Source organism: Myotis yumanensis, unplaced genomic scaffold, assembly GCF_028538775.1.
Source record: "Myotis yumanensis isolate MYYU_CA2020_CCGP unplaced genomic scaffold, mMyoYum1.0.hap1 SCAF_16, whole genome shotgun sequence".
Classification (NCBI taxonomy): Eukaryota; Metazoa; Chordata; class Mammalia; order Chiroptera; family Vespertilionidae; genus Myotis; species Myotis yumanensis.
In genome coordinates this window covers 12,758,508-12,784,915 of record NW_027223767.1, presented here as the reverse complement: position 1 = coordinate 12,784,915, position 26,408 = coordinate 12,758,508, and the positions used below count along the sequence as shown (strand labels likewise).

General features: G+C 54.2%; 2 protein-coding genes across 4 annotated transcripts; one reads left to right on the top strand and one right to left on the bottom strand.

Moving 5' to 3' along the window:
* The first annotated feature begins 134 nt into the window (after window positions 1–134).
* On the top strand, window positions 135–11,191 carry CHRNB1 (cholinergic receptor nicotinic beta 1 subunit). The gene is given in 12 exon segments (XM_070394742.1): window positions 135–224; window positions 306–445; window positions 970–1,014; window positions 1,774–1,883; window positions 1,989–2,097; window positions 2,472–2,619; window positions 2,943–3,152; window positions 5,708–5,736; window positions 5,738–5,935; window positions 7,198–7,379; window positions 7,689–7,836; window positions 8,143–11,191. Coding segments are annotated over 12 exon segments (1,515 nt in total). The 5' UTR covers window positions 135–169; the 3' UTR covers window positions 8,284–11,191.
* ZBTB4 (zinc finger and BTB domain containing 4) lies at window positions 10,361–25,860 on the bottom strand. 3 transcript variants are annotated; one of them, XM_070394738.1, is made up of 4 exons: window positions 25,767–25,860; window positions 16,990–17,059; window positions 15,515–16,566; window positions 10,361–14,834 (listed from the first exon to the last, which is right to left on the bottom strand). In XM_070394738.1, exons 3-4 carry the CDS (start codon window positions 16,555–16,557, stop codon window positions 12,905–12,907), a joined length of 2,973 nt encoding a protein of 990 aa, XP_070250839.1. In that variant the 5' UTR covers window positions 16,558–16,566; window positions 16,990–17,059; window positions 25,767–25,860; the 3' UTR covers window positions 10,361–12,904. The 3 variants fall into 3 exon arrangements, with proteins under 3 accessions (XP_070250839.1, XP_070250841.1, XP_070250840.1); XM_070394740.1 differs by lacking the exon at window positions 25,767–25,860 and adding an exon at window positions 25,199–25,322; XM_070394739.1 differs by lacking the exon at window positions 25,767–25,860 and adding an exon at window positions 22,259–25,091.
* Between the last annotated feature and the right edge of the window lie 548 nt (window positions 25,861–26,408).

Below are 26,408 nucleotides of genomic sequence, written 5' to 3'. Positions count from 1 at the left end.
GTGGCGGGCACTGGCAGTTGTTCGGGGCGGGATCAAGTCCCAGGGGCGGGGCGGGTGGGCTGGCGGCTGCCCCCCAACAACAGGTGCACATTCTTGGGCGCCTCGTCACTTCCCCTGCCCTGGCCATCCCGGTGGCTCACTGAGCGAACTCACTGGACGCGGCCGGGCTATGACCCTAGGAGCGCTGCTGCTGCCGCTGCTGCTGGGGGCGCCGTTCGCCCCGGGTAAGTCTGGGCTTCAGAGGGACAGTGACGGGGCCAGCGGTCATGGCCGGGCGCCCTGCTTCACTGAGTGCCCTCCTCCAGGCGCCCGCGGCTCGGAGGCAGAAGGCCGGCTCCGCGAGAAACTTTTCTCGGGCTATGACAGCTCGGTGCGGCCGGCGCGCGAGATCGGAGACCGCGTCAGGGTCAGCATTGGTCTCCGACTGGCGCAGCTCATCAGCCTGGTGAGGACGCACGGGCGGTGGAGGTCAGGCTGGCCCGCGGGCTGGGGGCGTGGACGGAGGGACGACGGGGGCGGGACGAAGCTGAGAGATGGACCGGTCACTAGCAGAGCCTGGGTGGACATCGGCGTGACTGCTGGACAGGCCGGGGGTGGAGCCGGGTGCGGGGATGAGCCCGCCTGCGGGCGGATCTTGGAGTGGAACCGGGGCTGATGGACGGACTGGAAGGCGGGCCTTGAGGCGGGGTCACGGGCTGGGCGGAGCTTGGTGCCGGTCGCGTCAATCAGCAGCGGGCGGAGATTCAGGGTCGGACTTTGGAGCTGCGGGTGGGGCTCCTGGGGCGGGACTTGCGGGGGAATTGACTGACAGCAGAGACCGCAGGAAGTTTCGGAGGTAGGGGCGGGGCTTGGGCCCGAACGGGTGGGACTCAGAAAAAGCGAGGAGTTTCCAGGGAGAGCTGGACCCGCCGAACCCCCTCATTTATCTCCGCTTATATAACCTCTACCTTTTAAACTTTTCCCTTCTAGAACGAGAAGGATGAGGAGATGAGCACAAAGGTGTACTTAGACCTGGTACGGAGACCCCCCCCGCCCCCCTCCCCGGGATGGGAAAGGGTGTCCCGCTGCCTTTACAAATGCCCTCGAATGTCCGGCCCAGTCAAAAATAATTTTTTCATTATGAACTAAAACAAAAAACAAAAAAAACACATTTAAAACTGAAACAGCCCTAACCGGTTTGGCTCAGTGGATAGAGCGTCGGCCTGCGGACTGAAGGGTCCCAGGTTCGATTCCGGTCAAGGGCATGTACCTTGGTTGCGGGCACATCCCCAGTAGGGGGCGTGCAGGAGGCAGCTGATCAATGTTTCATCGATGTTTCTAACTCTCTGTCCCTCTCCCTTCCTCTCTATTAAAAATCAATAAAATATATTTAAAAAAAAGCAAACTGAAACAGAAGCTTCGGGAAACAATGCCATCTTTACTGCGGGAGTTGTACTTCGTGCACTTTTCATTCTAATTTTTTTGAACTATTTGGGGGCCCCTAATTTGATTCCTGACCCACGAACGGGTCTCGAACTGCAGTTTGGAAACCACTGTTTTAGAGGACAGCTAGTGCGACGTCTTCGCTGTTACGGACTAAAAAATTGGGACCCGTTGCGAGGGAAGGGGAATCAGCTGCTGGAGTTCGAGCCAGTGCAGGGGGAGCCGGAACCAGAACTCCCGGCCTCCAGAATCTCACCCACCCTCGCGCTCACTGTGCGCTTCCCTCGGACCTTCCAAGGTTCCCCCCAGCCTCCAGCCCCTGACAGCCCCCCTCGGCCTCTGCTTTCCTAGGAGTGGAATGACTACAGGCTGAGCTGGGACCCCGCCGAGTACGAAGGCATCGATTTACTCCGCATCACGGCTGGATCCGTGTGGCTCCCAGATGTGGTGCTACTGAACAAGTAGGGTCTTTCCAGGACAGGGGGTGGGGTGGGCGAGGCCTCTGGGAGGGCGCGGCAGCCGGAGGGCGGGGCCTGGTCCCACCTGAGCAGGTGCCTTCCCTGCAGCAATGACGGCAATTTTGACGTCGCGCTGGACATTAACGTCGTGGTAGCCTCCGATGGCTCCGTGCGCTGGCAGCCCCCTGGCAACTATCGCAGTAGCTGCAGCATCCAGGTCTCTGGGCCCCACCCGGGGAACTCCAGGCGCTCGTAGAAACCCTCCCTCTCTCAGATAGCCTGACTCCCACCCCTCCCTCCTCCGTTACCCCTCGTGACCCTCACATCTCTCTTAACCTCCTGATTTTCCATTGTTTCATTGCTCACTTTCATTGACTTCCAGTCTTCCTCAGTAACTCCCCTCCATTGCCCCTGCCCGCCCCCATAACCTTCCAATTCTTTTGTGACCCCCGCTTCCCTGTGACCGCTGCTGGTGGCCCTCATCTTCCTGGTGCTCCATATTCTATGACCCCTGTCTGCCCTGTGATCGCCCTAACTCTCCCAGCCCTGACCAGTTCTCTGCCAGCTCTAGTGACTCCTCCTTCCATTCAGGTCACCTACTTTCCCTTTGACTGGCAGAACTGCACCATGGTGTTTCGTTCCTATAGCTATGACAGCTCAGAGGTCAGCCTGCACACTGGTGTGGGCCTGGATGGGCAGGAACGGCAGGAAGTGGACATTCATGAAGGGACCTTCATTGGTGAGTGGGCCTGGATCCCACATCTATGGCTGTTATGGCTTCCGGTTTCTAACAGGCTGATAAATATACTTCATCAGCAATGCCAATACAAACCTGTGGTGTCAGCAAGATAGGTATGACTAGCTACATTGTGCAAATATGGAAATTAAGACTTATTTCAGTTTATTAATGATGGGCTGTCCAGCCTAGTGTTCACAGCTAACCCCTTTTCGCATCAGCCTCCTCTGCTCTAGAATGTGGTAGAGCAAGCCATATCCGGCACCAGCAAGGACCAGGCCCCACATCTGTGTCCCCTTGTCCTGTTCTTCTTCCCCTTCACCAAGAGAACGGCCAATGGGAGATTATTCACAAGCCTTCTCGGCTAATCCAGCCTCCAGTGGATCCCAGGAGAGTGGGAGAGGGACAGCATCAAGAAGTCACCTTCTACCTCATCATTCGCCGGAAACCTCTCTTCTACCTGGTCAATGTCATTGCCCCATGCATCCTCATCACTCTCCTGGCCATCTTCGTCTTCTACCTGCCGCCAGATGCAGGTAAGGGAGAAGCGGCCCCAGCACTCGTGTTTTTTGTTGTTGTTGTTGTTGTTTTTAATTGATTTCAGAGAGAGGAAGGATGAGGGAGAGAGGGATAGAAACATCAATGATGAGAGAGAATCATTGACCAGCTTCCTCCTGCACACCCCCTACTGGAGATCGAGCCTGAAACCCAGGTATGTGCCCTGACTGGAATGGAACCTCGACCTCTTGGTTCCTGGGTTGACACTCAACCACTGAGCCACACTGGTCAGGCCCAGCCCTCATTTTTACCAGGAGCTCAGCTTCTTCCTCTCCACCTTTAATCCAGGCAAGGTTTTTCTGTCAAGCCAAGCCACCATGGATTGTGCTTCGGCAATCTCACTCGGGTTTTCTCTTCAACCAGAGCCTTTTTATCTGGATCCAGATTTTTCCTCCAGCCGCAGGCTCTGCCTGTCTTCTGTTGCTCACTTCTTTTCACCCAGTAAATTCTGAATACTTCAGAATCCTAGTATCTCATCCTTGAAACCTCTAACTCCACGGGTCCTCAAACTATGGCCCGCGGGCCACATGCAAATACAAATATTGTATTTGTTCCCATTTTGTTTTTTTACTTCAAAATAAGATATGTGCAGTGTGCATAGGAATTTGTTCATAGTTTTTTTTTAAACTATAGTCCAGCCCTCCAACCGTCTGAGGGACAGTGAACTGGCCCCCTGTTTAAAAAGTTTGAGGACCCCTGCTCTACTCCTCTGGCCAACAATCTCCCAGATTTAGACAACTCTCCTCTCCCTGTCCTCATTCTTTGTATCCTCCTTCCTTCACTTTTTAGACACCTACTAGTCTCTCTCTCTCTATTTTTATATTTTATTTATTTATTATTGATTTCAGAGAGGAAGGGACAGGGAGAGATTAGAAACATTAATGATGAGAATCATTGAACAGCTGCCTCTTGCACGCCCCCTACTGGGGGTCGAGCCCGCAACACAGGCATGTGCCCTTGACTGGAATCCAACCTGGGACCCTTCAGTCCTCAGGCCAACGCTCTATCCACTGAGTCAAACCAGCTAGGGCTCTCTCTCTTTTTTAAAATATGTCTTTATTTTTAGAGAGAGAGGGGAAGGGAGAAGGATAGAGAGATAGAAACATCAATTGGAGAGAAACATCATGGATTGGCTGTCTCCTGCATGTCCCCAACTAGGGATTGAGCCTGCAACTCAGGCATGTGCCCTGACAGGGAATCGAACCAGTGACCTCCTGGTTCCTGGGCTACTATTCTCTTTATTTATTTATTTATTTATTTATTTATTTATTTTTTGTTGTTGTTGATTTCAGAGAGGAAGGGAGAGGGAGAGAGAGACATGACCTCCTGGTTCATAGGTCAACATTCAACCACTGAGCCACACCTGCTGGGCCACCTACTAGTGTCTCTTAAACTCCTATTTCTCTTGGCAGTAATAGCCAACATTTCTCTAGGAGGCAGCATAATATAGTAAGAGTAACCTTGTGCAAATTCCTTAATCTCTATGTGTCTCCAGTTTCCTAATCTGGAAACAAGGACAATGGTTGTTCCTACAGAATAGGATTATTTTGAGGATCACGTGAGTTCATGAGCATACCCAGTAAATTCTATGTAAGTGGTGGTGTTGTCGTTGCTATTTTTGAGCACTTGCTGTAAGGTAATCAGTACTTACCTCACAAAGTTGTTGTAAAGGTTAGAATTGAGTTAATCTGTGTAACATATTAATCAGACTGTGGCCTCCTGGTTCATAAGTTAACGGTCAACCACTGAGCCATGCTGCCATGCGGGCAGGGACTGATTTACACTTTAACTGGCCAGTGGTGCTCAGTTGGTTGGGCATCGTCTTGTGCACCCAAAGGTTGCTGGCTCTGTTCCAGGTCAGAGCACATGCCCAGGTTGTGGGCTCCATCCCCAGTAGGGGGTGTCCAGGAGGCAGCCAATTGATGTTTCTCTCTCTCTCTCCCTTCCTCTCTCTCTAAAAGTCAATAAAACATATTTAATTAAAAAAAAGATCAATCTGGCTGCTCTCTTGAGAACAGAGGGGGGGAGGGCAAAGGATGAAGCAAAGAGGAGGCCTTTATAATAACTCAGACCTGAGGTAATGGTGGTTTATACCTGCATGAGTGTTAGGGGTAGATGTGATAAGATATATTTTGAAGGTAGAGCCATTAGGATTTGCTATGAATCGGATGTGGGATGAGAGAGAGAAGGGAGCTGAGAATGACTGAAAGGGTTTTGGCCTGTGCCACAGGAAAGATGAAGTTGTTATTTATAAAATGGGAAGACTATGGGAGGAGTTGGTGATGAGGGAGTTAGGTTTTAGACATGTTAAGTTTGAGATGTCTACTTAGCATCTCAAACTTAACGGAGAGGTTTAGTTGGCAGGTGAATGTAAGTGTAAGGGAATAAGTCCAGGCTGGAGGTATAAATGTAGGAATCATTTGCATGCAGTTGGTCCTTGAGTGAGTGGGCTGGAAACATGGTCACCAATTATGCCACGGGGATTGTCTTCCGGCAAAGCCTAATTCTTCTGCCTTCCCCTCTGTCCCCCAAGGAGAGAAGATGGGGCTCTCAATCTTTGCCCGCCCTGCTGACTCTTACTGTGTTCCTGTTGCTGCTGGCAGACAAAGTGCCTGAGACCTCCCTGGCTGTCCCCATCATCATTAAGTACCTCATGTTTACCATGGTCCTCGTCACCTTCTCGGTCATCCTTAGCGTTGTTGTTCTCAACCTGCACCATCGCTCACCTCACACCCACCAAATGCCCCTTTGGGTCCGTCAGGTAAGAGGATCTCCTCCTCTAGCTTGTATTAACTCTTAATCTTAGTATTTGGCTTTTTGTCCAGGTGTGACTTCTCCCTCCTACCACTTCAACCTTCCCTCTCACAGACCTGAGGGAGAACTACAACTCTTCATGGACTGTTGAAGTGCCAAGGCCTGCTGGGTGTCCAAACGTTGCACAATTACATTTGCCCTCCCATCATTACCATTTCATAGATCCCACACTCTTGCCGTAGACCAGTTCCAGCATGTCATAATTTCAAGAGTTTCATCAAAAGGTTGATGAGACTTGGGGACTCAACAGGGTTGAGTCACACATGTAGTCACCAGCTGGGAATGGCTAAAGGCATTTCCCCAAACCTGAATAGGAACCTGATTGTGGCTGCCAGACAGTTAAAGGGCATCTTAATCTACATGTTATTGCCCCTTACTGGCCAAACACCTGAACAGCCGTAGGCTATTCCCCAAACTGACAATGGACTCTCTACCAAACCCTGACCCTTTGAAGTGTGTATCTCTGTCTCCTCAGGACAAGTTGTGTTAATAAGAAGCATGGGGTCCTGGGACGATGAGAGAACCCAAGGCCTTACCAGTGGTTCTCAACCTTCTGGCCCTTTAAATACAGTTCCTCATGTTGTGACCCAACCAAAAAATTATTTTGGTTGCTACTTCATAACTGTAATGTTGCTACTGTTATGAATCGTAACGTAAATATCTGATATGCAGGATGGTCTTAGGCGACCCCTGTGAAAGGGTCGTTCAACCGCCAAAGGGGTCGCGACCCACAGGTTGAGAACCGCTGCCTTAGACTTAAGATCTTAGAACTTAGCTCCTTTGGCTAAGCTCCTCTGACCCCCAAAATGCCTTACAAAATTATATTTCGTCTCCGGACTCTTTATTAGTCTCTGGATTCCTATGTCATCTACGCACAGCCCCTCCAGATTCCTGAACCCTTCTTGATGCTGGGACAAGAACCCCGGCACACTCTCATCATCAATACGGCCCATCCAGGGTCCCAGGGAAACATCCGCAGGGTTAGGTACTCTCAGGGTAGAGCCTCATAACCTTCCTCTCCGGTCAGGATGGCTCCCGTCCACTTAGGAGTTCTGAAGGCTGTGTGGTTGCCTCTCCCTGCCTGTGGAGCTCTGGGGGACATATGCGCACATGCTTAGGAATGGGCATGTGGTGTGGGGGTGGTTGGCTGTTTCCCTTCTGGTCTAAAAGCATGAGAGCTCCCTCCAACACGCCTCTTCTACTCCGCAGATCTTTATCCACAAGCTGCCTCTGTACCTGGGTCTGAAGAGGCCCAAGCCTGAGAGAGACCAGATGCCGGAGCCACCCCCTGCAGCCCTCATGGAGTCTCCGGGGAGTGGCTGGGGTCGGGGAACAGATGAATACTTCATCCGGAAGCCACCGAACGATTTTCTCTTCCCCAAACCCAACAGGTAGAACCTACTCAGCGAGGGAGAACTACAATTTCCAGAAGTCTGTGCGGGGGCAGGCGGTCTCAGCTCCCCAAAGATGCTGAGCATCATGGGAGTTGTAGTACCCGTTCTGCTGCCCACTTTGCTGAAAGGTGGAGGCTACGCCATAGAGATAGGAGGAATTACGGGAGGCTGGCGAAGTCGCTGCCGCCGGCGGGGAGAGCCTGAAAGCGTTTGCAAAGGGGCAGGATGTTGGGGCGGGGGCTGTAGCCCGAACGCAGGCTGTGTCTTTGCACCCGGGACCTGACCAAACGGTCCCGCCTCTTCCAGGTTCCAGCCTGAATCGTCTGCCCTGGATCTACGGCGATTTATCGATGGTCCAAACCGGGCCGTGGGCCTGCCCGCCGAGTTACGGGAGGTCGTTTCCTCGATCAGTTACATCGCTCGACAGCTGCAGGAACAGGAGGACCACGATGCGGTAAGTCCGGTGAGGGTGGAGCCGGGCACAGCCTTGGCTCCACCCTCAAACTCAGGCTCCGCCTCTAACATTACGTTTCTATTTTTGATTGGAAGCTTCCTCGTTTGGTCCCGCCCCTGTTTTCCGACTGGTTCTTTTTTTCCTTTTTAAATCCGACTGGTTCTTTACTGTCACCAATCGTTGGTAGTTTCGCAGCCTGCCCTAATCTCAGAGCTGTTGTAGGAGGACCAGGACAGGGTACAGGGCCTTGGGGGGTGCCTTCCTGGGGTCTGGAGCTCAGGGACAGTTTTCTCTGCTTACCCCCAGTTGAAGGAAGACTGGCAATTTGTGGCCATGGTAGTGGACCGCCTCTTCCTGTGGACCTTCATCATCTTCACGAGTGTCGGGACCCTCGTCATCTTCCTGGACGCCACATACCACTTGCCCCCGCCCGACCCCTTTCCTTAGGACCTAGAGTCAAGACCTAAGTCCTCGGTCAGCTGAATTGAGAGTTTGGCCCTGTCCCTTTCTGCCTCTTCACTCCTTCACTAGGGATCCAGTCGTGTCATTTTGTTTCCAGGGAGAACCTAAGTGGGAGTGGGCATACGGAAGCTTTGGGCCCTCCAGAAATGCACTATCAGTTTCTTCTTAAAGAAACTCTTTTGACTGTCAACACCCAGGTTCCCAGTAAAAAGGAACAAAGAACAAGAATGAGACTGTAAGCCTTATGAGTGCAGGAACTATGTCTTGTACCCCCAGCACCTAGCACATGTCCTGCTTAATATTTGTTGAATAAATAGGGAACTTTTTTTTCTGGAAGGAAATACACCAATTAATAGCACTTATGTTTGCATGTTGGGACTAGTGGTCATTTTTTGTTTTTACCGTTCTGTAACGTAATATGTTTTGAAATAAGTATTATCTTTAAGATAAGTATTTCTAAAAGAATGTATTTGTAAAAAGGAGAAAAATCGCACTTAAAAAATCTTCAAGTTCCAGCTTTGGTGCTTAAACTTTGGACAAGCTACTAAACTGTGCTAAGTTTCTAAATTGTACAGTGGAGCTAATAATAGTATCTGATCCTTACTCTAAGGATCATATGAGAAGACTAGAGGCCCAATACACGAAATTCGTGCAAGAGTAGGCCTTCCTTCCCCCCGGCTGCCGGCACCGGCTTCCCTCTGGCACCCGGGACCCAGTCTTCCCTCGCAGCCCAGGCTTCGTCCAGAAGGTCATCCTGAAGGACATCCGTTGTAATTAGCATATTACGATTTTATAATTATAGATGGGAACAAAAGCACTATGTAGTATGTATCAGAGTTTGTAAACTTGTGTTTTGTTTGGCCCATGGCATTGGCCTGAATAATTTTTTTTTTTTAATCCTCACCTGAGGATATTTTTCCATTGATTTTTAGAGAGCGTGGAAGAGAGAGGGAATGACAGAGAGAAACGTTGATGTTAGAGAAACACATCGATTGGTTGCCTCCTGCACAAGCCCCAACCAAGGCCGGGAGCCTGGGAGGAGTGGGGGGAATACTACAACCAAGGTATCTGTCCTTGACTGGAACTGAATCCGGGACCCTTTGGTCCATAGGCCGATGCTCTATCCCAGTGATGGCAAACCTTTTGAGCTCGGCATGTCAGCATTTTGAAAAACCCTAACTTAACTCTGGTGCCGTGTCACATATAGAAATTTTTTGATATTTGCAACCATAGTAAAACAAAGACTTATATTTTTGATATTTATTTTATATATTTAAAAGCCATTTAACAAAGAAAAATCAACCAAAAAAATGAGTTCGCGTGTCACCTCTGACACGCGTGTCATAGGTTCACCATCACTGGGCTAGGGCTTGGCCTGAATAATGTTAAATTTAAATTAGTTAGCTAATTTTAAAATGTGGGTATTTCACAGAGAAATTTGGATTTCTGGCTCCTCTTGAAAAAATTTTAAAAACCTACAGTAACACCAGGCCTGATTCCCCTGTTGGCAGCAACCTGCTAGAGCTCATTAGTGGCTGCCCACTCTGATCAATTCCTCAAAGCCCCCACCCACCTGACCAGCTTCACTCATTTTACTTCCCATCCCTCCTTAACACTAGACAAAATACAGGGGAGGGCATGGGGGACAGGAGTGGAAGCCAATGGGAGGCTAGGAGTGGAAAAAAGAAAGGTTGTTGTGTCTCTTACGGCCATCCCATATTTTGTGCCTGTTTCCTTTCAATTTGGAGAAAGGGTTACACCTGCTTTAAGGCGATGCCTTTCTGGGACATGAGGATCTTGTGCCCAGCAGGCTGTGTGAAATGAACGGAGTTTAATGTTTCTGCCTGGAGGTCAGACCAAAGTCAGCTGGAGCCTAGTAGGCTGCTGCAATTACAATGAAGTACCTCACACCAACTCAATTGCTGGAGGTTGTTGTCCTAAGAGGGAGAATAGGGCGACAACTCCCACGGATCCCTGTGGGACAAGGTCAGCACGTCCCTGTCCAGCCAGACCCACCGACCACACAAATAATTGCACCTGGCATCCCACTGCGGAGCACAGCTTGTTTGTCTTGTTGGTTTATTGGCCTAGAGAGTTGGACACACACACAAATGCGGAGATAAATATTGGTCAATTTCTCTAAATCTGGGTCCTCACTACATATAGAACTAGAGTCTGTAGAATTCTAAATCTCGCGTGCTGTGGCACAGAACCAGTGGCCTTCCTACTCCACCATCACCCTTCTTCCCAGGGAACATGAGGAAAGGGCACAAACTGACAAGACGATACTTTTCAAAAGATGAAATTGCAAACCCCCCATTTCCGACATCTGAAGTTCACAATATTCAAGTTCCCCATCGCTATTTTGCCACAATCTCACTTGTTGCCCAGAACCACCGAATTCTGGAAACTTTTCCCTAAATCATATTTTCAAAAAAATAAATGTCTACAATCTCAGTTCTCCCAAAATGGTTTTAGAATTGTGACCTGCAGAAATTACAATTCCCTGGTCCATCCTCCACCCCTTCCATCTCCTGTGCCTTTCTGCCTCAGCGGTTCAGGTTAAGGATATAAGGGGACTGTCATCCCATCTGGCCCCTGCCTCCAAGGCCTTCCTCAGTCTCTCTTGTGGTTCCGCTGTGTGTGTATATATATATATAATCTGTGTGTAGATATAGATATATATATATGTATTCTTTATTATGTACTTTTTTCGCAGTTTTTCTAAAGTGCCAGAAACAAGATTTGTGGGAACGTTTTAGTGATTTTTTTTTTTTTGCATTTTTCCCTGTTTAAAAAAATTTTTTTTTCTCCCATAAAAATTGGAACTTGGTACATTCAGTAGGAAAACTCTTCACTCGGACTGTGGCCAAGACCAAGAAAAGTGCAAAGAGACAGAGGAGTAGTGAAGGAGCGACACTCCTCCATAGTTAACATTCAGGGAGCCTGTCAAGAACCTCCCCCTTTGTGTAGTCTGGGAGGGTAAGAGGCGGCAGGAGGATGCTCCTGTCCCTTCCCCCAAATTCACCTCCCTCTAAAAGCCATGATCTTGCCCTTTCAACATCTTTTGAGAGGGCAGCCATCTTGGCCCCAGAAAACAGTAGCTGGGAAAAAGGCTGCCATTTTGATGATAGCAACTTTCCCCTTTTCTAAAACTGCACTCCTCTAATTCCCATTTTTCAAATTTGCTCCCCAAAACTGGCTCTCCCCTTATGAGCTGGGTTTTTTTGGGTGAGGTGGGTTAGATGGGAAATGCTCATCCAATCACAGAGTGGGGAGGCCCTGTTGTCACAGAATTAGGAGCAAATGTTTCTCCAACAACCCACTGGAAGGAAACGTAGGGACCCTGACCAGGGTTAACTAGTGCAAATTAGGGATTAGGGACTACTTAAGGTCCCTGCACCCCATCCCTAGGCTGGGATCTTTGGGTGTGGGGAACTGAATCAGAGATGGGGTATAAGGTGCTATTTTGGAGGGGAAATTGGTGGGGATACCCCAAAGCCCACCAAGGGAATAGTATGGTTTCCCCAAAACCATCTGGAGTGATTGGTGAGGGAAGTGGTACTGGGACAGATGGGGGTAAAGGTAAGGATGGGAGGTCATGTGCAAATCTTGAGCTTACCCACCCATCCAACCCCCATTATTTTTCTGGCTATTTGGTCTAGTCTGGGAGAAACCATCAGGAAGAAAAAAAAAACCACAGGGAAAAAGTAGATTCCCTTCCCCATTCCATATGGAGGTCCTCCCTCCTGGCCCCCAAATCTGGCTTAGCCCAGAAGAGGCCATAGGTAGAGGCAGAAAGAGATGTGATCTATCACCTCTTTTGCCTTGGAAGAATCTGGGACTCACTGGATTTGGGGGTCAAGATAGAACCAAGATTGGTGCTGCCCTGGGCTGGGAAAGAAACAGATGGGTAGCCCTCCTCCCCAACACCCCCTTGACCTGGATTGGAAGAGGCCATCTCCAGAGTCTAGGAGTTTGAGGAGGGATATGGAAGATCCAAAGGCATGGAAGCCAAGGAAGGCATGGCATTTTAACGTGAAGGAAAAAGGGACACAGAAATCCACCATCGGAAGATAGAATCCAAAGCCAAGCTCCCATGTGGGTGGGTGTCAGGTATCACAATGGTCTGGTCCAGGCCCTGGGCCAAGAATGGAATGTGCTAGGAAGCATCTGGGCAAGGGCTTGGAGAACGCTTCAGAAGGAGGGAGGAGCATAGGGAAGAGAGATGGTTTCCCCCTAGGAACACGAATCAGGGGGGCGGGTTAGACATTCAGAGCTGGTGGGGGCCATGAGTAGAGATTCATGTAAGTATATTGCTCAGTTGCCCCGAGGGCTGGCCAAGGGAATGGGAGCTGGCCCTGCCCCTCATGGAGGTCATTCCCTGGAGGAGAACCGAGAGGGGAACCACCAAAGATCCCTTCCCAGGAGATAGGAAAACTACAATCTCACACAAAGCAGCCTGACCCCTGAGCTCCAGGGGCCCCTAAGTCCCTGCACAAGAGTGTGGAGGGGCTCCCAGGGGGCAAGGAGGCCAGGGAGCTGGTAGTGGCGGGGGGTTCAGGGAGGGTGGCATCTGGTGAAAGGGGAGATCTGGGTCCGGAGCTCACCCCACATCTCCCTTTTGGGTTCCTTCAATCCCTGCCCATTCCCCTTCTCCCTTAGGGGGGACTGGTGGAGGAAGAGTTGGGGGAGGCGGAGTTGGGGGCGTAGGGGGTACTGCTTGAGGATTGACTGCGTAGCCAAAGACCCCTGGTAGGAAAGGAAGGGCTCCCCCACCCTTCTCATCAGGTAGGACCATGTTAAGAGCAACTGGGAGCGCAGCCAAGTTGCTGAAGTTGTAAGGGTAGGCAGCAAGGAGCTGGGGGCCATAGACGAGGGGGTAGGGCTCGGGGTAGAAGGTGACTTTGGCAGCTCCTATCCCTTCCATTCGGTCCCCCTCCCCAGCCCCCACGGGCCCCTCACTGCCAGGCTTTCCCCGGCCACTACCAGGTTCCCGGCCGCTTCCAATCAGAGCCAGTGGGAACTCCTGCACAGGTGGGTATGCATAGGCGCCCGCTCCTGCCACCACTGGGAGCTCCTCACCCCCTGAGATGACAGGGTCCTGGACTGAGGCGGCCTCAGACGCTTCCTCCGCAGCAGCACTCCCGCCACCGGCCTCCCCGCTGGATGAGGAGACCTGCATCTCTTGGGGGGCCTCCTCCTTGACATCCCCGGGTCTGGTGCCAGTGCTGCCCTTGGAGTAGGCAATGACAGGTGTGGGGGTGCCCCCAGGCCTCTCAGCAGCATGCCTCTGCCCATGGCGGCTCAGGGCGGCGGCCGTCTTGCACACCTTGGCGCAGTGAGGGCAGGCGAAGCGTGTGGAAGACCTCCGTCCAGCCCGGGAGCTGTGGGAGCCCCCACCGTGGGCCTCCTGGTGCTTTCGCAGCTTCCTCTGGGTAGTGAATGTCTGGGCACAGTCCCCGCAGCGGTGCCTCCGCTCCCCACAGGCACGCCCTGTGGGGGCCTCAGCCCCTGGGGTCTCCTCCCAGCTCCTCGGTTCCAGCTTCTGTCTCCAGCGTGGTGGCCTCCGGCCTCTGGGTATCCCGCTGCCCCCGCTGCCGCCTGCGCCTGCAGCTCCAGCCTTGCGCTTGGGCTTGTACGAGTAGTAGGGCCTCCAGAGTTGATCCTCCCCGCCAGCCTTCGATTCCTCCTCCTCCTCCTCCTCGTCCTCCTCTTCATCCTCCTCCTCACTCTCCACTTCCTCTGCACTCAGTTCCCCAGGACGCAGGTCAGTTTCTGAGATGCGGCGCTTGACAATGGCCTCCTCACCAATCCGCACAGTGATCTGACACAGTGGAGGTGGCACCTGAAGCTGAGGCCCCCGGCCAGGCCCTGCGGGTGGACCCCCATCCCCGCCACTCCCGCCAGCCGGCTTGGCCATGTAGGTCAGAGTCCTTCCGGCCCGCAGGTTGCGGCCTTTGGTCTCCTCTGTGGCCGTGGCAGGCCCTGCAGGTGTGGCGGGGCTGCCCGCCGTGGCTGGGCTGGTTGGTGTGGGTGTAGGCACTGGGGGAGGAGGTGGGTACTCACGTTTCTTGGGGGGCCTCGGGGGAGCAGTGTAAGTGATGACCGAGGCGGCTTGGGCCCCACCGGTGTTGGCCAGCCCACTCCCTGTTCCACCACTACTACTGCCCCCGTGAACAATGACAGAGGGAGCTGGGTGGGCAAAAGTGATGACGGAGGGTGGGGGGCCAGGCTCTGGGGCAGGTGGGGGTCCAGGCGGTGGGCTGGCTGGCATTGCTGTAGGGGCCGGTGTGTTGAGGCTTGGAGAAAGAGGGGCCTCAGGGGCTCCCTGGCTGTAGGTCTTGTAGGGTCGCTTGGCTGCCCGCATGGGAAGCAGGCGGTACAGCTTGAGGGTATTGAGCTTGGGCTTGTAGCCTCCATTGGGTGTCTTCTCACTGGCTAGGAGGCCGGGGCTAATACCGTGGAAGGCTCGCTGGTGGGTCTTCAGGTTATAGTAAGTGACGAAGGTTTCCCAGCAGAAGATACACTGGTACCTGGGCCGGGACAGAGGAAACGGGAGGGACAGAGCCAGTTGAGTCAGGAGCCCTGAAGCCAGGGCCTCAGCTTCCCGTAATCTCTACTGCCCTCCACTCAGACCTAGAACTCCCTCAGCCACTTGCTCACCCTCCTTTCCCGCTGCTTATCCCACCCTGCCAGCCTCGGGGGGGGGGGGGGGGGGGGGGAGAACACCACTCCTACCGAGCTCAGTGTCCCACCCCAGCGGTGAGACAGTGGGCCTCAGCTGTTCCATCTGTGAACTGGGAATAATCACACACCTTGCCTAATTCACCAGGCCTTCCTTTAAGCTCAAATGACAGGGGAAATGTCTTATGAACAGGGACACATTATGGAAATACATATTATAACGACTGATGGGCATAGTCTTTTCCTGTGAGGGTAACTTTTATCCTTCCTCCTTGGTCTTCATAGCACCAAGCCGGGTCGTGGCACCTGGGGGTGTTAATAAGTATCAGCAGAAGGAGCTGGGGCTGAAAGGAGGCAGATGGGTAAGTGATGAGGAGCAGGTGAGCGGGGCCAGTGGTGAGCAGTAGTCTCAGGATGACTTCCTAGGCTCCATGCTCTGCCCACTCCCTCCCTTGCCCATGTGGTGCCCGAGTGCTGATGTTGACTCACTGCGCCCCCCCCCCCCCCCCCCGCCCTCCCAGACACTCACCTGCGCTCCCCGGTGTGCCACACCTCGTGCTTGGTGCGGTACTCGGCCAGGGCGAACACCTTCTCACAGTAGCGGCAGGGGTACTTCCTCCGCCAGGAGTGGACATTGCTGTGCCGCTTCAGGCTGGACAGGGTCACGTAGGAGCGCTCACAGGCCGCGCACACATACAGCACGTGGCCGCCGACCACCTTCACCACGTGCTCTGGGCCACCTCTGAAGCCCACGGTGGGGGGCAGGGCTGAGGCGTCCACGCCTGTGGGGCCACTAGGGCCAGAGCCCCCGGCTCCCAGCCCCGCAGAGCCCCTCGCGCTGGCCCCCCGGCGGCACTGTGCTTCGTGGGTCTGGAGCCTCTTGGGGTGAATGAAGCTTTTCCCACATCGGGGACAGGGCAGGGGCTGTCGGGACAGGGCAGGCTGCGAGTCAGGGCCCTGGGCCTCAGCCCTGTCACTCTCCCACTCCCTGGCTGGCCGAGGCCCAGGCCCAAAGCTGTCTTCTTCGGGCTGCGAAGTGGCCATGGGGGCTGGGGCAGGAGGTACCCAGGCATCACCTCCCTCCCCCAGGCCTTGTAGGCGCGAGATGCCCAGGCGCCGCCCCAGAGCTCCGATCTCTGCCACGGCTGCCCCATCCCCGCCACCGTCAGGTAGTGCAAGGCGGGCGCTGTAGATGAAGTTGAGGACATCAGAGAAGGCAGCTGCTGGGACCCCTGGCAGCTCTAGGACCCTGGGTGGGGAGGACGCGGGGGGCGAGGCTGGAGGAGGAGAAGAGGAGGAAGAGGAAGAGGAAGAGGAGGAGGCAGCTGTGGTGGTGGCAGGGTTAGGGGCTGAGCCCCCAATAACTGGTGGGAGGGGCAGTGGAGCTGAAGCAAGCAGGGCCTCTCTGAAGAAGGGACTCGAAGCGGCCAGGACGCTGCGATGAGCAGGAAACTTGGTGTCTCCGGCTATGAGGGTGACGTCACAGAAGAGGCCACGGAGCCGCTGTTCATTGAGCTGGCGCAGGACAGCGGGGGCATGGGATGGGTCCGTCACCTCTGCTGGGGGGGGCATGGCACCAGCCTAGACAGAGGAGAAGAAGTCAGGGGAGCATCTCAGAGGCTGGGCAGAGAGCAGGGCCCTCAAGACTCAGGGAGGTGAGCTGGGGGTGGGGTGGGGGGCCAAATGTTGTCGGTCAGAGACTAGTGGAAGGCTGACTAACTTCCGATCACAGAAGTCAGGGGTTAACCTTAGCCACCCACGTCTGGCCAGCATCCAACACCAGTATGTCAGACATCTGGGGCTGGAAGATGCCAGGGACACCTCAGGTCTTGATGAAGGTCCAAGGTTAAAACCTCCAGAGTCACAGGCTAGAAAAATAAGCAACCGACACCTCTTTCCCACTGGACTGATGACCATTTCATAAGACTCGAAAGGCTAGACAAAATGGCTGGCCTGCTGCCTCAAGTCCAAATTTTCCCAGCTGCAGACCTCTCACCGCCTCACCTGAGAGCACAGCCACCATGGAGCAGAATGAGGGTGGCTCAGCAAGTCCCTTCGGCCGGGCCTCTTCCCTCTGTGAAGGAACAAACCATGTCCTCAGTGAGAGACCTGAAGTGGGAGGCACCCCAGGAGCTAGGGGGTGGGAGAGTGCTCAGGGTCAAAGAGGACACGGGCTGCTCTGCAGACCCTGACCCTCCCCGGGGCCTCTGTCAGCTATTTGCTTAGCCACAGCCAGCGGGACCTAGGAGGCCACGCAGAGTCCAGCAGCCTTGTTCCGCTGGCCCCATCAGCACGGGAACAAGATCATTTGCATATTCCCAATTCAAAACACGCAGCAGCTTCGCGCAGTCCTCTAGGTCTAGGGAAGCCTGTTGGATCACTCTCAAGTCCCTTTGGCCCAATCTTAAAGTTCAAAGGAAGTCAAACATTTGCATATTGTCTTTTTTATAATGGCTTCATTTACATATCAAAATAGATTTGCTTCAGACTTTTTATTGGACCAAGCTGCTAGATATTCAAATTAGGAAAGGACCTCCTCTCACAGGTGCCAGCCCCATAAATCTTTGAGGGGATTTCTGGCCCAGGTGCCAGGGGACCACCAAAGACCAGTGCCCAGCTTGCTCCAGCCTCTGGAGGGACTGGAAAGGCCACCAGATCAGGAGTGAGGAAACTTGGGTCCTACTCCTTACTCTGAGAGCTAGGGGTCTTAGGACTTAGGCTTTAAAATAGGGGTTGTGGCCCTAGCTGGTTTGGCTCAGTGGGTAGAGCGCCGGCTTGCAAACTAAAGGGTCCCGGGTTCGATTCCAGTCAAGGGCACATGCCTGGGTTGCGGGCTCCATCCCCAGTAGTGGGCGTGCAGAAGGCAGCCAATCAATGATTCTCTCTCATCATTGATGTTTCTATCTCTCCCTTCCTCTCTGAAATCAATAATAATAATAATAAATAAATAAAACAGGGTTTGCGGGAGGGGGTGAGACACAACTCCTATCTCACCTCTTTCTGGGAAGCTCATCCAAAAGGAACAGTAGGCAACCCAAAGGCGAGCTGTGGCAATCACCACACAGAAGGTGCGTCACAGCCGCCCTCTCCCCTGTGGGCACAGCCAGGGCTTTGGAGTTGCATTTTTCAGTTGAAGATCTAAGTTCGAGAGCCATACAATGACTTAGCCAAAGTCACACAGAGCTGATAGCAACAGGTGGGGCCTGTGCACAGAGCCAGGCCTGCTGACCTGAGAGCAGAGCTCTTGGCCCCTCTCGTCCGCCCTGGGAGCGATCTCCTTCGGATGCCCTGGGTCACACGCTCTCTGACGTGTCCTGCGTCAGGAGTTCCCCACACAATTCACACCACCCCATAAAAACCTTATCTTCCCACGTAGTAATCACACTATCTGGATTAAAAGGCCTTCCCTCCGAAGTCCATTTCAATTCCCCAAAATACTGCTCTGACTCCTCCCCTGGAGAAGCAGGTGATAAACAGAGGTGAACACACAAGTTCAACAGCTCCAATGGGCGGGCCCAGACCTGGGTCGGTGCTACCCGTCAGTTGCTGGATTGCAGGTGGGTCTGGTTGTCACGTGAGGAAAGAGAGCATTCCCTCCCGTGACAGCCATCAGCCCACTGGGACCCCCAAGGGTCAATGCTTTACTTGCATTACCTCATTTACTCCTTCCTCTTCACTACCCTAAAAAGTAGCTTAGCTTCCCCATTTTATTTTTAAATATATTTTTATTGATTTTAGAGAGAGGAAGGGAGGGGGATAGATAGAAACATCGATAAGAGAAACATCAGATCAGCTGCTTCCTGCACGCCCTCTATTGGGGATGGAGCCTGCAACCAGGGCATGTGCCCTGACATGGAATCCAACCGTGACCTCCTGATTCATGGGCCAATGCTCAGCCACTGAGCCACACTGACCAGGCTAGCTTCCCCATTTCTAAAAAATATATTTTATTGATTTTTTACACAGAGGAAGGGAGAGGGTTAGAGAGTTAGAAACATCGATGAGAGAGAAACATCGATCAGCTGCTTCCTGCACACCTCCCACTGGGGATGTGCCCGCAACCAACGTACATGCCCTTGATCGGAATCGAACCCGGGACCCTGCAGTCCACAGGCCAACGCTCTATCCACTGAGCCAAACCGGTTAGGGCAGTGGTCGGCAAACTGCGGCTCTTGAGCCACATGCAGCTCTTTGGCCCCTTGAGTGCAGCTCTTCCTAAGCCTTAGGAGTACCCTAATTAAGTTAATAACAATGTACCTACCTATATAGTTTAAGTTTAAAAAATTTGGCTCTCAAAAGAAATTTCAATCGTTGTACTGTTGATATTTGGCTCTGTTGACTAATGAGTTTGCCGACCACTGGGTTAGGGCAGCTTCCCCATTTTTAAGTGACCAACCGAGGCTCAGAGGTGCTAGGTAGCTCACTCAAGAATATATGAGCAGTTAGCAGCTGGCACCTGATCCCAGGAAGTTTGGCTCCAAAGCCTGTGTTCTTGACTATATCAAACCAGGGTGAAGGGCTTATTTACAGCTATGAGCTATGCTATTCTGATATAATAGGAATATATATATGTGGTCTTCATCTCCATGACAGAGCGCCTCTAAAACTTGAAATTTCCTAAGTGGTAAGAGCATTAGGGGCATCTTTTGTTCTAATGGTTGGTCTTTGATTCTGCTTCCTGACACCAAGCTCCTAAATCCCTGGGGACTTCCTGGGTGACAGGAGCATTTTTTTTGTTCTAATGAGGTGACTGCTGGTGGACTCCTGGGTAGGGGCTGGTCGCCAGAAAGACCAAGCCATGATAGAAGCTTGGAACTTTCAGCCCCACCCACCTCCAACTTCTGGGGAGCGGAGAGGGACTGGAGACTGAGTTAATGATTGATCATGCCTACGTGATGATGGCTCCATAAAAATTCCTAAACTATGGGGTCAACAGAGCTTCCAGGTTGGCAAACACATCCACCTGCTGGGAGGATGGCGCATCACAACTCTTCGGAGACAGAAGTCTGCTCCTGCGCTCAAGACCCTTCCAGACTTGTCCTGCACATCTCTCCATTGTCTATTCGTCTCTATTATCATATGCTTTATTATAACCAGTAAACATAAGGATTTCCCTCAGTCCTGTGAGCCATTCTAGCAAATGATCAAATCTGAGGAAGGGGTCATGGTAAGCCCCAATTTATAGCTGGTCAGGCAGAACACAGGAGGCCTGGATTTGCAACTGGCATCTGAGTGGGGGGCGTTCTTGTGGGACCGAACCCTTAACCTGTGGGACGTGACACTATTTCCAGGTAGTTGGTGTCAGAAGTGAATTGTAGGACACCCAGTGAGGGGAAAACCCACACACTTGATGTCAGAAATGTGAGTAGAGTACAGAAAAATAGTTGTGTGTTTTTTTTTTTTCAACAGCCCACGTTAAAATTAGAGGAGAGGCCCTTCCTCCAGGAAGTAGCAGCCCTGCAGTGAGCAAAGCAAAGGTTCAATTCCAGCCCCCACACACTCGCGTGGCCAGGCCGGCCCACCTGCACCCATACCGGCATGGCGCCCACTGAGGCGTGGTGCCTGCTGAGCGTGGCTGTGTTGACTTGGACAAGGCCCATTGAGGCTTCTTAGAACCAGAGACGTCCAAAGCTGGCCTGGCCCTCAGAGATCACCTAGAACGGCGGTCGCCAACCTCTCAGGCCTCACGGACCACCAGTGGTCCCCAGACCACCGGTTGGCGACCGCTGACCTAGAAACGTCATAATCATGGTACGTACTTGTAGCTGCCATTTATGAAATACTTATTATGTCCCAAGTACAGAGCTAAGCGTTTTATCTGCATCATGGCATTTCAACGCTCAAAAAGGACCATAGTAAGGCAGGGGCTGTCATCAACCCCACTGCACAGATGAGGAAACTGAGGCTTTAAATACTCTACACACTTCACTTTCAGGTATAGTGAGCACGGTAGCAGTGTGATTTGCCCCTGGTCTTACTGCTAACCAACCAGAGTTTGAACCCGGCTCTGCTGAGTTCAACTGCCCCACCACGGGCCACTGCACAGCAAGGGCTTGTGGGAGGTGGAGAAGAACTAGCTAAATGACTCTGGGCAAGTTACTTAACCCCCAGCATCTCAGTTTCCTTGTCTATGAGAAGGGAAAAGTCCCCACTTTGTGTGGTTATTCTGAAGAATAAGTGAGCTGATAACTGGTATAGCACCTAGAATAGCACCTGGCACACAGTAAGTGCTCAGTAAGCGCTCACTCTTAGCATCATCTTAGAACGTCATCCCAGAAAATGATGCGGGGAAGTGAAGAAAGAGAAGCAGAAATCAGGCTTCACGGTAGGTTTGGTGGCTTTGTGGTTTTTAGTTTATTTGTTTTTACTGCTTCTCTACTCTTGACGGGCGGTGTGGCCTTAGCGGTGTGACTGAGGTGGGCATCCGAGCACGGCCACCAGACACTCCGCCTCCTGCTGTTCCCTGTGCCTGGAATGTTTTCTCAGCCTCATGCCTTGCTGCCCCTCTCCTTTAAGTCTAGACTCAAAAGCCACCCCCCCCCACACCCCACCCCCCCCACCCCACCCCAGGTCTTCCCTGGCCACCCTCTGCCTCCCCAAACTTCCTGTCCCTCTCCCCTACTTTATTTTTCTCTTTGACACTTAGTAAAACATATTGTTCATTTATCTCTAGAATGTAACCTCCAAGGGAGGAAGAGTTGTTTTTTTTAAGTTTATTGATTTTGAGAGAGAAACATTGATGTGAGAACGCAACATCTTTCAGCTGCCTCCTGCATGCCCCCCACCAGGGACCAAGCCCACAACCTGGGCATGTGCCCTGTCTGGGAATAGAACTGGCAACCCTTTGGTGTACGGGACAGCGCCCAACCAACTGAGCCACACTGGCCAGGGAGGGAGGGACGGACGGACGGAGGGATTTTTGTCTGCTTTGTTCACTGCTATCCCCAGTGCTTAGAACAGTGTCTGATATGTAATGGGAGATTTTTAAAAATTTGGTGAATGTATGAACCTGTCTTCTTCAAAGTCTGCCTGTAGTCCGTCCCCCCTTGGGAAGGAAGTCATCCTCAGTGCAGGACTGGGCTGGTCCGGAGCTGGGATGATGACTGTCACTCAGCCACTTCTGGGGCGCTCACCCCGTGCCTGACACACCTCCAGGGCTTTACAGGCACTGCCTGATATAATGATTTCCCCCAAACGACCACCCAAGGTGGGTATTTACATTATCCCAGTTTTACAAATAAGGAAACGGAAGCTCACAGGGAGGTGGATATACCTTGTCCAAGGTCACACAGCTTGTGAGGAGCAGAGCACAATTCAAATCCAGGCCTGTGTGGGTCCAGGTGCTGAGTCTTGCCCTCTGCCATAATGCCGGATCCTGCCCCGAAAGGGCCTATGGCCAGCGAGCGGGTTGCAGAATCACCACACAAGGTCTCACGTGCTAACTGCTAACTGTGTCATGTCTGACTCTGTCCTCTCCCTCGCTCCCCACATCCGGCAGTCCCCAAGTCTGGTCACATCTGCAGCCCGGCTTGGGAAGGGCTTTGGAAGCCTTCCCTTCGACCCACCTCCGGCCCCCAAATTAGCTCGGGGCCTTGTTCACACTCGCCAGGTCCAAGGTCATGGTCTCCCAGCTATTCCCCTGCCTCCAGGCTTACCTCTCACTGAAGGTCAACCTCCCCAGTGCAGCTCAAGTGGTATTACTCGTGGTCTCAGAACCCTTCACTGGCGCCCACTCACTCTGGAATAAAGCTCCAGTTCCTCAGCCAGGCACTCAGGGGTCTACTTCCAATCTTCCTTTCCCATCTTGCCAGTGCTAGTCTCCCTTCAAGCACCCCGTGTGCTGTACAACCTCAACACATCCTGGACCTCCATGCTTTTGCCTATGCTGGTCCTCCTGTCAGAAATGCAGCCTTTCCTCCACCTCTTCTCCAAAGCCCTGCAAAATATTAAGATCGAACTCAAATGCCACCTCCCTCGTGGCCCTACCGAACCCACAGGACGACAAGCTCTCCTTCGCCTGGCTCATCCACGTCTTTTTGCTTCTATGGCCAGCGCCCAGCAGCAGACATTAGCTCACTCCCCAGGCTAGGCCTCGCTGAGTTACTAAGCACATGGGTCTTCTGAAATGGATTGGTGCAGGTGCTGAGGGAGACAGAAATCGGGGAGAAGTGTGTGCATAGAGAGGCCCGCAGAAAACTGCAGAAGGGCAGCAGAAAGCAGCGTAGAAGATCACAGGACCTGGAACCTGACTGCCTGCGTTCAAATCCAGCTTTCCCTCTTCCTAGCTAAGTGGCAAATGACTTCTCTGGGCCTCAGTGGTCTCATCTGAAAAGGAGAGGTAATTAGAATACCTACCTCCACGGGGCACTTTGAAGACTAAATGAGTGATCATATGTGAAGCTGAGAACAGTGCCTGGTACACAGTAAGTGCTAAATAAGTGCTTACTGCTACTGTTAGGAGCCAAGCCCCAACAGGGGCTCAGTGCTGGCAGAGGGCTGACAGTTGCTGGCACAGTCCCCAAACTGTAGCTACTTTTCTGGCACATTTCCCATATGCTACTTGCTTACGACCCTGTTGGGAGATAGGCAGGGCAGACAATTAGTCCCATTTTACAGATGAGGAACCGAGGCTCACTCAGGGAAAGCGCCAGTGAAGAAGCAGTAGGGCCAGAACCCGTCAGTTCTACCCAGACCTCCTTCGCCTCCACCAGGCAGCCGTGCACCTGTTGTGCAGGCCTCGCTTAGCGCCCAGCAGCCCCTCCATGCAGGAGGCCCCAGCCATCCTGCCTTCCTGCCGCTCCCCATGCATATCCACCCTCCAGACCAGGCGAGACGCAGTACCCAGTGGTGTGTACACACTTGGAACACACACACACCATCCCCCCTACACACACACACACACACACACACACAACCTACAGAAGGGCCCAGGCCCCAAAGGTGAGGAAAACCGGTTCTGAGGAATCTGCCTAGTGAGCGAATTCAGACCCTTCCACAGTCACAGGAGCTGCCCAGCGTGCGTCACAGACACAGAAGCGATGGAAAAGCAGAGATACCAGCAAGGGGGGCCGAGAGGGTGAAGCAGGAGGCGGAGGCTGAAAACTTCGTGTTTCTTTTTTCCATTTCAGTGACAAGAGTCACACCCGACCTTTACGTAAACATGACCAAGGAGCCACTCTGTCCAGGCTCAGTTTCCTTGCAGCCGGCAGGCCTCTCCTCCCAGTGACCCTGACACGCTGGGCAGGCCGGCGAGAGGCCAGCGCACAGACCCTGCACAAAGCCTAGCCGGGCCACCCGGACGTCACCCAGGCCTCCTGCCTGCTGCCCTTGCTCTGCCCCACATTTATCTCCCTGCTTCTTCCTCACACAGCCCCACAAGGCCACTCACACACACGAAAGGCAGGCACGCACACACGGCTGCGGCCGATCTCGAGGCTGAGGCCCACATGCCCTTGTCACGCCACCTCCCTCCCCACAAGTGTTTTCTGAGCAGCTCGCCTCCCAGCCCAACAGCGGGGACAGGCTCCCCACAATGTCACGAAAGAATCCCTCGGCGCACACACAACCTTCCCCTCGCTGGGCTGCCCACGGTCCCATCCACACGACCTGCACAATCCACCCAGAGCCCCTCACACCAGTGCCGGCTGCTCCACAAGTGCCGGAGACACACCCTAGGGTTTCTCAAGTCCCTCACGATGGGTGGTACCTGAGTTCTAGACGTGCGCCACCTCCCCAAGCAACTCGCTCATCGCACACACAGGAACCCATCCAGCGGGGCCGTCCTCACCGAGCAGCACAGAAACGGACCACACCTCAGCGGCGCAGACACGGGGCCCAGAAGTGACACCTTCCAACTCAAAGGTAAACAACCGCCCCTCCAAACAGGCGCAGACGCCTGCACTCGGCCGCCCAGAGCACTGACACCAGCGAGCCGTGCGGAAAACAACAGTTCATAAATAGTTCATCTGTGCAGGAGGCAGAACACTTGCTGCTGTAAACCTGCCGAACACCCCACATCCAGCAAACTCTGCAGGTACCGGATCCTGCCTGGAACGGGGACCTGTCCCCCCAAGCCACGGGGCCACCTGCTGTAATGCTGCCCCACAACCCTGGGCACCCCACCACCTGGCTTCCAGTCCCCCTGGCCCGGGAGCGCCCTCCCCAGACCCCTAGCTGCCAGACCAGCAAACGGGGGTGCGCAGGAGCGGGTTACCTGGCCGCACACACGGCAGGAGACACGCAATCTCCAGGACCCACAGCCACCACCCTGCCCCGACGGCGCAGCGGCTCCGGACCCCTGCGGGTCCTGCGCACCCCGCGCACCCGAACTCCGGGGCGCTCACCGGCCCACCCCTCCCCCGCTCCGCCTGGCTCCTACGCCATCGCCCTCCCAGCCGCTAGCAGCGCCGGCCGGGGCTCACGCCCGCCCAACCCTACCCCCAACCTGCCCCAGAAGGGGAGGGGGGGCATCCGGCTGCAGAATTAACCTTTCAAATGGGGAGCGAGGGCGCCCCTTCCCCGGCCCCCGCGATCGCGCCTCCCCCGGCCGCCGCTGGGTCGGACGCCGAACCCGGGCCCCTCAGTCGCCCCCCTCCCCGCGCCGTGCGCGCCTGGGGGCGGGGCCAGCCTCAGCCCCCGACCCCGGAGCCCCCGGGTCAACCCCAAAGGGTAGCGGTCGGGCGCGGGGCGCGACCCTGGCCCCCGCGGCACCGGGCAGCGGGGAGGGGGCCCGGCTGTTGGCTCCGGTCCGCCTGGCCCTGCCCGGTTCGCCCGGGGCCCACCTGACTGCGATGGCGCCGCGTCCGCCAGGCCCGGCTCATCACCGTGGCCGCCCCCGGCCGCTCCTGTTTCGCCCGCCTCCAGCTCCGGCTCCGGCTCCGGCCCCGGCCCCCCCAGCGCCCGGCCCCGGCCCGGCCCCGCAGCCGCCGCCGCCGCTGACATCATCGGCTCCCCCCCCACCCCGGTCCTACCCCCACCCCCACCCCCGGAAACAGTCCCCCCCAGCGCCGCTGCCGCCGAGAGGAGGCCGGCGTAGCGCAGCCGACACCGACACAGGGCTCCGGGCTCGGGTTGGGGCCGGCGCGCCCTGCGGCCTTGGCCCGGACCGGACCGATCCCGGGGGAGGAAGGGCTCGCGCTGGGCCGCCGGGGGCCTGGCTGCCGCACCCCCGAAGGACGCACGACCACCCGCTCCTAGGAAGGGACAGCCCCCTCCCCCCAGCACACACACACACACACACACACACACACACTCAATGCCCTCCACTCGGCCTGGCACTCCGCCCAGAGATCGCACAGCCTGTCAGGGCGCAGACCCACAACATGGCAGGCTCGGCTCGCAGTCGGGCCTCGGTGGGACCCGCAGACCCAGGACAGAGCCAGCACACACACACACACACACACACACACCCTCCCCGGAAATGC

What these genes read in the sequence shown, in the direction of transcription:
- ZBTB4 (XM_070394738.1), bottom strand. Translation starts at nt 16,557, where the DNA reads ATGCCCCCCCCAGCAGAGGTGACGGACCCATCCCATGCCCCCGCTGTC. An exon ending in TGGCACACCGGGGAGCGCAG is followed by an intron (nt 14,835 to 15,514) that starts GTGAGTGTCTGG and finishes GTCCCGGCCCAG; the next exon opens with GTACCAGTGTATCTTCTGCT.